The following is a 12,695-nucleotide window of genomic DNA, read 5'->3' as shown; positions in this document are numbered from 1 at the left end:
TTCTCCTAATTGGCAGTGCTTTGTGTCATTATTCTATGTTTTAATTGGTTTTTACTATTATATTGTATTATATGTTTTTAATCTGTTTTATCTGGTCTAAGATGTTGTGGTACATGTATTTTATTTTCAATTATCTGTCTTTGGGATCAGCCTTGGGTAAGCCGCCCCGAGTCCCTGCGGGGAGATGGAGGCGGGATAGAAAAAATAAGTTATTATTATTATTATTTTGTTGGACATTGATAAATGAAAGCACGGATACAGGTCCTGCAGACAGAGGTGACTACACTATACTCAAATATGGTAAGTGGATTTTTGAGACACCAGTTTTAAAAAAACCCCATACATGCATCATACTACGCCATACTTTTTTTGTGTCAGGAGCGACTTGAGAAACTGCAAGTCACTTCTGGTGTGAGAGAATTGGCTGTCTATAGGATATTGCCAAGGGAATGCCCGGATGTTTTTGATGTTTTCCCATCCTTGTGGGAGGCTTCTCTCATAGGGAGTTGGAGCTGACAGAGGGAGCTCATCTGAGCTCTCTCCAGATTCGAACCGGCAACCTTCAGGTCAGCAACCCAACCTTCCGGTCAGCAGTGCTGCTGGCACAAGGGTTTAAACCACTGAGCCATTGGGGGCTCTACTATACTATACTGATATATATTTTTGCATGGAAATAAATCAAAACAAATAACTTTGCATCTTTGTATATCACTACACTTTACCGATACACAAGGAAGCAAAGTTGTTTACTATGTTTTTATTTCCATGCATATTGGTTAATCTAGTACAGACACGTTTTATGTTCATGTTTCCTCTTTTCAAAACTGAATTTATAACCTTCTATGAAAAACACCATTGAAGATTGCTTTTCTATGTAAAGAAATCAGATTGGAGGGAAATGCAGACATTTTGAAGACTAGCCTTGCATTATGAAGGATCTACAGTCAATGGCAATATACCAAATCCCAGAAGCAGGCAGTCGGAAACTTGCTCTGTGCTATCACGCCCTGCATGTAATCTTTCAGAGGCACATGACTTGCCCATTGTTTGGAGAATGTACCTGGCTAAGTAAGTCTTTAATCCAATACAAGAACATGGTTACTAAATTCTTCAGTATTTGTTTTCCCTTGTTCCTTGCTACAGGCAATAAATCACCAACTGTCATTTAAGGATAATCTCAAGAGTCTTCGGGCACACCCACGTCATTCATTTAAAGAATCAGACAGCAAATCTGTGATAGCCTTGGTTATTATTATGAGCAATTACAATATCAGATTTTGAGGAGGGGGATGTTTCATGCATTCAACCACCCATCCTGCAGGTAAAATCTCAGCAACTTGCTGAGCTCAGCTTGGAAGGCAAACAGAGGAGTTGCGTTTCAAAGATAAGATAAGCAAGCGTCACTCATTGGCTCCTTGCACTCTCCGTTCTAATTCTTTCTCGCTATTCAAGGATTTTGAGCAGCAGAAAGGAAAATTGACTCTAAGTGAGGCTGAACCTATCCTGTTCTATGAAATGATAAAGAAACTGGCTGACTACATAGGAATCTGAGAAGAGATGTGCAGAGTACAGATGTAGGTTTCATTTTTGTATTTATTTTGTTTTAAATTGATCAAAGTACATAATAATAATTATAATTATAATAATAGCTCCATGTAGTTATGCTGGCCACATGACCTTGGAGGTGTCTATGGGCAATGCTGGCCCTTTGGCTTAGAAATGGAGATGAGCACCAACCCCTCAGAGTCAGACATGACTAGACTTAACATCAGAGGAAAATCTTTACCCTTACCTAATAATAATTTTATTTATACCCCACCACCATCTCTCCCAGAAAGACTCGGGGAGGCTTACAGAAGTGCATACAAGTGCCATAACATATAAAATAGAGGTAAAATTACATAAACATATTAAACATCAAGTGTATGGCTGTTAGCCACCTTGGTCCCCTCAGAATATTATTATTATTAATAATAATAATAATAATAATAATAATAATAATAATAATAATAATAATGCCACAAATACTATCTTGCCTGTCTGTGACAAAGAACTGGTGAGATCGCAAGCCTGAAAAAGTTGCATAATAAACACATAGAATAACTCTGGAACTTCCGAATTCAGACTGACAGAGTTTTGGAGCACAATACTCCTGACCTCATGATCATGTTAAAAAACAAAATATGGATCGTCGATGTTGCAATCCCCGATGACAGCAGAATTGACAAGAAGCAACTGGAACAGCTGACGAGATATGAGGATTTTAAGATCAAACTGCAAAGACTCTGGCACAAGCCAGTAAAGGTGGCCCCAGTGGTGATCGGCAGACTGGGTGCAGTTCCTAAAGACCTTGGCCAGCACTTGAAAACAATCAGCACTGACAAAATTACCATCTGTCAGCTACAAAAGGCCACCCTACTCACATCTGCATGCATTATTCGCTGATACATCACATCACCAGGCACTTGGGAAGTGTCCGACGTGTGATCCAATACAACAGTCAGCATAGTGATCTTGTTTGCTGTGTACTAATCTTGTTGTGTTTCTAATAATAAGAATAATCCAATGCTGTATTTTCTTGTAGACATTTTTCAGCTCACACAAAGTTTATCCATAGTTATCAGGGATGTTGTAATGCAATCAATCACATTAGATGGGCTAAATATATCATATGAATTTCAGTTTTTCTTCTATGAAGATACGCATTGACAAACTCTAGTGCCCAGAAGAATAGACTGAGTCCCCTCGGGGAGATAGAGCGGAATATAAATATATTATTATTATTATTATTATTATTATTATTATTATTATTATTAATGCTTTACTCAGTTTGTTTCTCTTTCAGAAAATCTCTTCTTACTTCTCTATCAGTAACTAGTACAAATAACTGGTGCAAAATGGGATATGTGGTCCATGCACAAACAGACTCAACATCCATCCTTTAGTTTTTTTAAAAAAAAAAATACTGAATAATCTAGCTCTACTCAATCACCAAGTTGTACTAAATCAGGTTTTTCTCAACTTGAAATGGAACTATATGGAACTAGTAGTATAAAACAGGAATGAACAAAGATGAAAGTAATACAGTAATGCCTCAGCAAGTAAAAGTTAAATTGTTGGTACAAGATATATTAAGTATAATTAAGTATGTAAGCTTTGAAAAACCGTTTTTTAAGTTACAGACCCTTTTGGTAAGAATAACAGAAGCGTATACTGTACATCATTATCAATATTGTAATAGAATAATTCCCACACCAAGTTTTAATGTTTGATATGACATTTAAAGCAAATCTAGTATTTATTATTTTAAATTTCAGCATTTTCATGCTTAAGATGATCCATTCTTTGAAAACATCTCCAAAATAGCAGGGGAATTGGGGAATCAAAATTAATCTTGGGTATAGTTGAAGTTGGTCAGAATGTACGGACTCCAACTCTGGCTTCAAAATTAGAAGGAAAAAAACCTTAAAGGTCTAATTTATTGCACATTTCCTTTCATAGGAATTTAGGAAGTTTCTCAAGTTCAGAAATTTGAATCAAATAAATATATTTCAGAGTATAACAAATTAAGTCGCATGATGATTCTTGGAGTGATAATGAAATGCCTTACACCTACAGTTTTCCTACAGGAATTTCTGTTATTATTAATTTATACACACTTACTATTTATGAAGGAGTCAAGAGTATGACATTAGAAAAACAGATTCAGAGTCAAAGATTTGGCATGACAACTCCACAGATCCACAAAATGTGTTTCCCTCCTTCGCCTTTCTTTGTAAGTTATGTTTCAACCAAAAAATCCAGACAAGAAACAATCAGGGCCAATTAACACCTCCCAACAAAGGATTCCCTCAATAGCAAGCAGCCGGGTTTTGAAGCTGCAAGGCTTTTCAATGCTAATCAAGCTGGCCGATGGAAACATTCACACTTGCCTCAAACAGACATGAGTTCTTTCTCCCACCCTGAACATTCCACTGATATATAAACCCCACAGAATTCACAACCTCTGAGGATGCCTGCCATAGATGTGGGCAAAACGTCAGGAGAGAATGCTTCTGGAACATGGCCATACAGCCCACAAAACTCACAGCAACCCAGTGATTCCGGCCATAAAAGCCTTCAACAACCCACTGATCCTCAAAATGTTCCTCCAGTGATTTGTACTCATACATTCGCTCCTAAACTAGGAAGTCTCTGCCTTCACAGAATACAAGGCAAGGATACAAAAATAATTCTCAAACACCTTCAACTTTTCCTCAACGTTATTAGCTAATCTGAAAGCTCAGAATCCGTGTTCCCATTTGGCAACTGAATTCCTGACAAACAGCATTCTCTTTTTAAAATGCAGAATTCCTTACCAAGCATCTAGTCCTGATGGTCATTAATGTATATCTGACAAAACATGTGCTGTAATCTCAGTGCCACACTACCAGTCAGACGGGTATGTTCTCCAGACCATATTGAAACTGTCAAAGAAAATTACATTACTAGAATACATTATGCAAATTAAACATCCTTGCCGGTGTCAGTTCAATTTTGCATAATGGATTCTGTTTCTAGGATGCAGACCCAGATTTGAGAACCTTTTCCATAATAATTCTAAGGGAAACAGAATCTGGACACAAAAAAACCCCAGATTTCTCAAAAAAACACAAAATCCAGCAGCTGGTTTACAAAAGAAAGTGGGGCCATGTGTCAGCATACTCAGGGTCCTTCCACACAGACACATAACCCAGAATATCAAGACAGAAAATCCCACAATATCTGCTTTGAACTGGGTTATCTGAGTCCACACTGCCATATATTCTAGTTTAAAGCAGATAATGTGGAATTTTATACAGCTGTGTGGAAGGGGCCTAAGTTTCTTCAACACTGAGCATATTCTTTATTCTTTCAGTTGTTAGCAGACTATGGAAAACATCTCCATAATGGACTACAACTCATAGACTTTCCTAGCTGGGTATTCTAGAAATTGTACTTGAAAAAGTAACTTTCCAGGTCTAGTTATTAAGCATGACAGGTCGTTGCTGGCAATTTTAAAGGAGACAAACACCAGAATGCAATGTAACTACACTTCTCTAGTTGACATGAAAGGCCTGCTAGGATGTGCATGGATGTGTCATGCGGGTGGAATTCCCCTCTTCATCTTATAAACTGTTTTCCATTTTGAAAATTTGCCATCTGTGTCAACACTCCTTTACCTTCTAAATGGGCACAAGTAACTCTCTAAATCAAAGTAAACAAGACCCATAGCCTTTGATAACCTTTTCAAAATGCCAGGTCCCTAGATCCAAGTCTGCAAGAACAAAACCACAAGACCAACTCCCAAACTGCAATTAACTGCCGTTGACATTAATTAAGCTCTCAGGGAATCAACAGGTTTTCCCTTCCCAAGCTGATGGTGGCAGGTTGGTCAGAAACTAGAAAAACAGTCAAGACTGACATTAGAACCACCAAAGCATCAGGAAAAGAACCTCAATCCCACCCCTGCATCTTATGAAAAATCCTGCCTCTTCCAAAAACATCAGAGGAGATCAACACCTTTGCAAAGGGAGCTGCCCCCTCCCTTGACTCTACTCAGCATTCACCAGGAACCCACCGAGCAGCAAAGGGAAATTTTTCAGGGCCCCATGCCAAGTTCCTTTCATAAGCAAATACCGACACAATGATGCGATTCATATTCCTGAGTTTACCCAAGCCCGGAGACTGAGCTATGTATGCAAAAGATCCAGAAGCAACAGGACGAAGGGGAGGTGGCGACGGCAAGGTGGGGAGAAGCAACAGCTAAAAGACAAGAGGCAAAAGCAGTCCTTACCTTCAGCAAGCCACGTTTCCTGAAGGAGGTTCAAGTCATGGAAGAGATCTGCAAAGGAGGGATTTGGGATAGAATGACCCACCATGCAGCAGGAACAATGTAGTAGGGAGGCAAGGACAATAACAGAACGTAACCAGGGGACAATCCCCCGTCTTGAACCGAAGGTCTTTAACCTGAATCTTATAAATTCCACCCTCACACCTGGTAACACAAGCAACACATACAGAGCCTACACCGTGCCTTATTCCTGGCCTGAAGCTGATGAGAACTAGAGTATAACTATATCCAGAGGCATGCCATTTCTCCAGCCCTGAAATATAGTGCCATGTTGATTTCACACAGCTTAGCCTACACTGTCACAATTTTCTCCGTTTTTACATCATCTACAAACTGCTGTGGGCAGTGATCTTTTGGACATTCAAGTGGGAATATTATATAGGGACAGAAGAAAGTATGTGGGTAGGGTGTATGTCTGAGAAAACTATCCAGATTATGACAAAAACAAAGTCTGAAGCTGATGGGCTTTTATTCCTACATAGAGAAACCAGGTGAAGTAGTGGCTCGTGCTACATTAGCATCCAAGAGATCAAGGTTCAAGTCCCCTTTTAGCCATAATACCCACTAAGTGACAAGAAACTAAAATTGTTGGTGGGAGGAGAGAAGCTTTGGGTTTGCTGGCTATCCTGGCAACAATTTGTGCTACAGGGTAGGACAAAAATGGCTTAGCAAAATGCCATGACCATGATCTCTGTTACACCGGTGTTGGGAGTTGGGCTTTCACAGCTATTGCAAAATGACTTCATTAACCACAGATGTGAAAAGTTTGCCAGCCCAGACTAGAGTATTTCCTTTGGATGCACAGCAAACTGGATGAGACAGAAGATGCCATGTTCCACTTGGGAGGGAGGAGGAAACAGTAGCAAAATAGTCTTTCACCTAACCTCTACACCCAACCTGGTCCTTCCAGATGTTTTTAAAGTACAATTTCCATGAGCCAATATGGTCAATGATGTGGGATCATGGGAAATACAGACCAACATCATCTTGGAAGGCCCCAGGTTGGGCAAAGACTAGAAGCAAGTCGACCACAACCTCAACATGGTGCCTTCCCAAAATGTTGGGTTACAATAGCTGAGGACAGCAAATTTTGGGCCCAACATGTTTTGAGAGGAAACACTAATCTACTAAAGTGCCAGATACTGAACTCAAGAAAATACATAGCAAACTAGGACACCAGAAAGAAAAAGTTCAGTTTCTTCCTCATTCTGAAAAATGGGAACTCTGATGCCATTGGACTCATTATTCAGGCCAAGATCTTATCATCCAGCCACAATCCCATCCACTTACAATCTCTTCAAATGATTCCCCACAGACCCGTCTTCTCCAACTTGGCACCCTCCAGGCATCCTAAGCTACAACTCCCAGCACCAAGTTGGTCAGAAGTGAAAGACATTGCCATCCAAAGCACCTGAAGGATTCTGAGTTGGATAAGCAACCCACTCATCTCTCCAAAACCTGTCCTTTCAACACACCTTCTGAGTCTGGGACATGGGGCACACCTGGATCCATGGATTTCCTCCGTGCAGCCATCACAACTCGGTTCTCCTGCATTCCATGTCCAGAGGGTTTCTTTAAGAAAATAACAACAACAAAAACAGCTGTCAAGATCCATTTAGGCAAGAAAACCTACAAGCAGGGCCGGCCGGAGATATTTTTTGATGTGAAGCGGGGGTGCTGAAAAGCGCCCCCGCCACCGGCGCCATGGCCCCGCCCAGCGTGCCCTGGCCCCGCCTCCCACGCTGCGTGGGAGGCGGGGCCAGGGCGAATAGTGAGGGGGCGGGGCCAGAGTTGGCCCCGCCCCCGCCCAGCGTGCCCTGGCCCCGCCTCCCACGCAGCGTGGGAGGCGGGGCCAGGGCACGCTGGGCGGGGGGGCGGGGCCAGAGTTGGCCCCGCCTCCCACGCTACCCCCGCTCGCCCGTCTGGCCTTTTGGAGCAGGCCAGACTTCAGCGGAGGTTCCTCCAGGCCGCATTCGCGGCCTGGAGAAACCTCCGCTGAAGTCTGGCCTGCTAGAAATGGCCAGACGGGCGAGCGGGGGTAGCGTGGGAGGCGGGGCCAGCTCTGACGCCGCTCCCCCCCCCGCCCAGCGTGCCTTGGCCCTGCCTCCCACGCAACGTGGGAGGCGGGGCCAGGGCACGCTGGGCGGGGGGCGGGGCCAGAGCTGGCCCCGCCTCCCACGCTACCCCCGCTCGCCCGTCTGGCCTTTTGTAGCAGGCCAGACTTCAGCGGAGGTTCCTCCAGGCCGCGATCGCGGCCTGGAGGAACCTCCGCTGAAGTCTGGCCTGCTACAAAAGGCCAGACGGGCGAGCGGGGGTAGCGTGGGAGGCGGGGCCAGCTCTGAGGCCGCTCCCCCCCCCCCCGCCCAGCGTGCCTTGGCCCCGCCTCCCACGCTGCGTGGGAGGCAGGGCCAAGGCATGCTGGGCAGGGGGGGGAGCGGCGTCAGAGCTGGCCCCGCCTCCCACGCTACTCCCGCTCGCCCGTCTGGCCTTTTGTAGCAGGCCAGACTGCAGCGGAGGTCCCTGCAGGGACCTCCGCTGCAGTCTGGCCAGCTAGGAAAGGCCAGACGGGCCAGGGCGCACTGGGCGGGAGGCGGGGCACCATCAGGGCGGTGCCCCGCCTCCCGCCCAGCCTGACGGCGCCCCCCCGGGCCTGCGCCCGAGGCGGCGGCGTCAGGGGCCTCAATAGTGGGGCCGGCCCTGCCTACAAGGTAAGCCTGAACACAGCAGGAGTAGATGAGCCAAAGACAAACTCTTTTTAGCCTACCCACCTGTGCAGACGTATAAGGCACCTGCTGGTCCAAATATCCTTTCATCCTCCCATCCGTCATGAGCGCGGATTCTTCACAGGCACAGAAAGCAAGGCAGCCAAACCTACAAGTAGAATCACGAAAAGGGGGAGCCAGGTGAATAGGCGGGGAAGGTTTTTCAACAGTGGCGACAAGCACACTGCACAAGAACAAAGAATGAGATCCATGATAGATGCCTCAGTAGGGGAGCACTTGCAAACCAGGCCATTTTGCTGGCCCTCCATTTCCTGCTCCAAGCAATGCCAAACCAAAGGGAATAGTGGGCTTATGGAATCTGCCAGGATTTGATTCCAGGATCCCTATGGATACCAACATCCATGGATGCTCAAGTGCCATAATATAGAAATGGCTTAGTAAAATAGTGTCCCTTATATAAAATGGCAAAATCTGCTTTTTGGAATTTTTATTATGGGAATACGTTCAAGCTGTAGATGACGGAATCCATGGATGCAGAATCTGTGGATACAGAATGCCGATTCTCTTTCTCTAATCTGTCTGACTCATCCCAAAACAAAGATGCCTTGAGAGCAAAGGGATGCTTAACAGAGAGAGGGGAACCTATAAGACAGTGGTTCTCAACCTGTGGGTCCCTAGATGATTTGGCCTTCAACGCCCAGAAATCCTAACAGCTGGAAAACTGACTGGGATTTTTGGGAATTGTAGGCCAAAACACCTGGGGACCCACAGGTTGAAAATCACTGCTATAAGAACTCCTCCCACACAACCACCCACACGCTTGCCTTCTTGAGACCCATATCTCCTTTTGGTCAGTCCTAAAAGGACTGTTGCTATTCTTCCCTGACTCTTCCTCCATCCTTCTTTTGGGTCCTCTTTTGAACATTCCCTTTCTTTGCCCCTTACAGTTCCCACCCCACTCTGTTCCCCTACAACATTTTCTTGATTTTGTGTGCCTTTAAGTCGTTCTTATGGCAACCCTGAGGCAAACCAATCACAAGGATTTCTTAATAAGATTTATTCAGAAAGCAAGTTCCCTTGTCCAAGGTCACCCAGTGGGTTCCTGTGTCTGAGCAAGGATTTGAACCCGGGTTTGCAGAGTCATACTACAGTGTTCAAACCACCTCATCATACTAGCTGTCTCTGCAACCTTACTGTCGCCTTCTTATCTGATTTCCTCCTCTGCTTTCCAGCTCACTTCTCTGGATCTTGCTCCTTCATGCTCCGGGAATTTCACTTCAGTTCATGGGCTCCCCTGAAACCGCCTCCTCCCTAGTGCTTGGAGCCTCTTTTTCCCTCTCCTAGACCTTCTATCTCCTGCAAACCTGGCATTTCACCTTCTGTTCTCCTGGAACTTCCCTCTTGATCCGATTTCTCCTGCACCCTTCCCTTGGCATCCTGCCCTGAACCCACATCCTCTTGCCATTTCATTATTCTTGGGTTTCCCTACAAGTTGCTTCCTTATTTGGCTGCTCCTGTCCTTTCCTTGGCACTCTTTCCTGGATCTTGTCCACCGCCTTACAAATTTTACCCTTCCACTTTCTCTGTCCTTCTGGGTTTGGCTTTATCTTCTGCCAGGTCTTGCCTCCTGTTTTCCCCCACAATGTACTTTTTGGGTTGTTGTACATTTTCCAGGCTGTATGGCCATGTTCCAGAAGCATTCCCGCCTGACGTTTTACTCACATCTATGGCAGGCATCCTCAGATCCTTTTCCTTTGCCTTGGCACTCTCTACAAGTATTTACACCTTGAGCCCACGCCTCATGTTTTTCTCTGGCCTCTGCTTGACTTGCTCCTCTCCCAAACTTATCTTTGCTTATCTCTTCATTCCAGTTTGCACTTTGCCCCTGTTCTGGCTGCATACTTACTTTGGAGTTAAGTCCAATTGACTTTCAACAGAGGTGCAGATGTAAACGGAAGTGCACACCCCCCCCCCAAAACCCACCAATTCTTTCCCCCCTGAAAGTTTCCTTCGATCTCCAAATGTGGGGCACTGCAGTCACTTAAAAATTCAGTTGAAATAGAGGCTAGATTGCCTGCTCCCAAGCAAAGGGAGCAAGCAAAAGGATCAAGGGAATGCCAACACAGCAAATATCAGAATTCAAGCTGTGAACAATGTTGAATATCTCGATCTCTGCAATGCTAGAAATGAGAGGAGTGGAGGAAAATTTCACTTGGAAATGGAAGAACAATGTGTTGTCGAAGGCTTTCATGGCCGGAATCACTGGGTTGCTGTGAGTTTTCTGGGCTGTATGGCCATGTTCCAGAAGCATTCTTTTCTGATGTTTTGCCCACATCTATGGCAGGCATACTCAGAGGTCTGTTGGAAACTAGGCAAGCGAGGTTTATATATCTGGGGAATGTTCAGGATGGAAGAAAAAACTCTTGTCTGTTGGAGGCAGGCATGAATGTTGCAATTGGCCAGCTTGATTAGCATTGAATAGCCTGGCAGCTTTAAAGCCTGGCTGTGGTGCTAACTGGCCCTGATTGTTTCTTGTCTGGAATTCCCATGTCTTCTGAGTGTTGTTCTTTCTTTATTGTCCTGATTTGAGAGTTTTTTTAATACAAGCATGTGGACAATTTCAACAGAAAAGAAGAAACCATGAAAATGAACAAAATCTGGCTACCAGTATTTTAAAAACTCTAAAATCAGAATAATAAATAAAGAACAACACTGAGAAAAGGAAAATTCCAGACAAGAAACAATCAGGGCCAGTTAACACCTCCCAACAAAGGATTACCCAGGCAGAAACCAGCCAGGCTTTGAAGCTGCAAGGTTATTCTCCCACCTTGGACATTCCACAGATATATAAACCCCACTTGCCTAGTTTCCAACAGACTGCACAACCTCTGAGGATGCCTGCCATAGATGTGGGAGAAACATCAGGAGAGAATGCTTCTGGAACATGGTCACACAGCCTGGAAAACTCACAGCAACCCAATGTTGAATATCTCACACTCTGCAATGCTAGAAATTTGGGGAGTGAAGGAAATTTTCACTTGGAAGAAGAAGAACAGTTACTGCAGGCAATACTCTCATGTTATTTCCCCAACTAGGAAAGGTGAAAAGGACTGGATTATAAACTCCCCATTCCCACGCACTCTAATGCCCCTTTCATGTTCGTCTGGTTCACCTTGAGTGCATCTACACTGCAGAATTAATGCAGTTTGATACCGCTTTAACTGCCATGGCTCACTATTATGGAATCCTGGGAGTTGTATTAAAGTCTTTGCCTTCTTTGCCAAAGAGTGCTCACTCGTGCCTCACCAAATTACAACTCCCAGGGTTTTAAAGCAGTTAAAGTGGGGCCAAACTGCATTAATTCTACAGTGTGGTTGCACCTCATTAAAAAAAACCCCACACATAACTTCAGCCTTGGCACATCAGCTCTTCCCTGATAGATCTAGGCCCCATAGCAATGTCGAATGTCCTTTCCCTCCCTGAAACTTCTGCCATGGTTCATGAAGCCCTAGCCCTCTTTCTAGAAGAACTTCTCTTTCCTCACCTGAGAAGGAGGTTCAGTCAGGTCTTCTGGACCCTCCAGCCCAAGCAGGCACTTGATTCCACCGAATCGGGATCCACGGCGGCTGTTTTTTTCTCTCGTGGGACGGAGCCGGGCTGGGCTGCTCCCTCCTCCCTCCCTCCCTCCCTTCTCGGACTCGTTTCCTCTTTCAGAGAAACAGCCTCTCTTCTGTTTCTCTTTGTTTCATTGACTTTGTGAATGGAGGCAAAGAAAGGGGAGGGGGGATTCCCTCGGCTCGCTGAGACACGCCCAGCCAATCAAGGCTCGGCGTGGCGTTCGTTCTGCCGGGAGGAGGCGCGGCTAGAGTGTCCCGGGCCAATCAGCGCGGGGCGTTCTGAGATTCATTCATGGCTGGAAGTTCCATTCACAAAAAACAGGCACAGAGGCGCGCACTCGCAGAAGGGCGCCCGAAATTCATTCATAAAAGACTTCCGAGGGAGGGAATAGGGCAAAGCTGGAGTATATACACCGCGGCTCGGCTTCAACAGAGGCCCAGTCCTTCGGGACTCGAACTGGTTTTGTTGCTACGTTTACAAAG

The 12,695-nt window shown here is 45.0% G+C and overlaps 1 protein-coding gene across 1 annotated transcript in view; it reads right to left on the bottom strand.

Moving 5' to 3' along the window:
- The window catches only part of etv4 (ETS variant transcription factor 4), a 39,671-nt gene extending 27,367 nt beyond the window's left edge, over positions 1–12,304 (bottom strand). The window contains exons 1-4 of the mRNA XM_062983882.1: positions 12,140–12,304; positions 8,641–8,743; positions 7,348–7,444; positions 5,816–5,863 (exon numbers count right to left, since the gene is read on the bottom strand). Of these exons, the coding sequence (XP_062839952.1) occupies positions 5,816–5,863; positions 7,348–7,444; positions 8,641–8,700 (205 nt within the window). The 5' untranslated portion in view covers positions 8,701–8,743; positions 12,140–12,304. The remainder of the gene's footprint in view (positions 1–5,815; positions 5,864–7,347; positions 7,445–8,640; positions 8,744–12,139) is intronic.
- Between the last annotated feature and the right edge of the window lie 391 nt (positions 12,305–12,695).

The sequence above is a fragment of the Anolis carolinensis genome, chromosome 6, assembly GCF_035594765.1.
Source record: "Anolis carolinensis isolate JA03-04 chromosome 6, rAnoCar3.1.pri, whole genome shotgun sequence".
Classification (NCBI taxonomy): Eukaryota; Metazoa; Chordata; class Lepidosauria; order Squamata; family Dactyloidae; genus Anolis; species Anolis carolinensis.
Note: the sequence above shows the minus strand (reverse complement) of the source record. Positions and strands in the feature narration are given on the sequence as shown.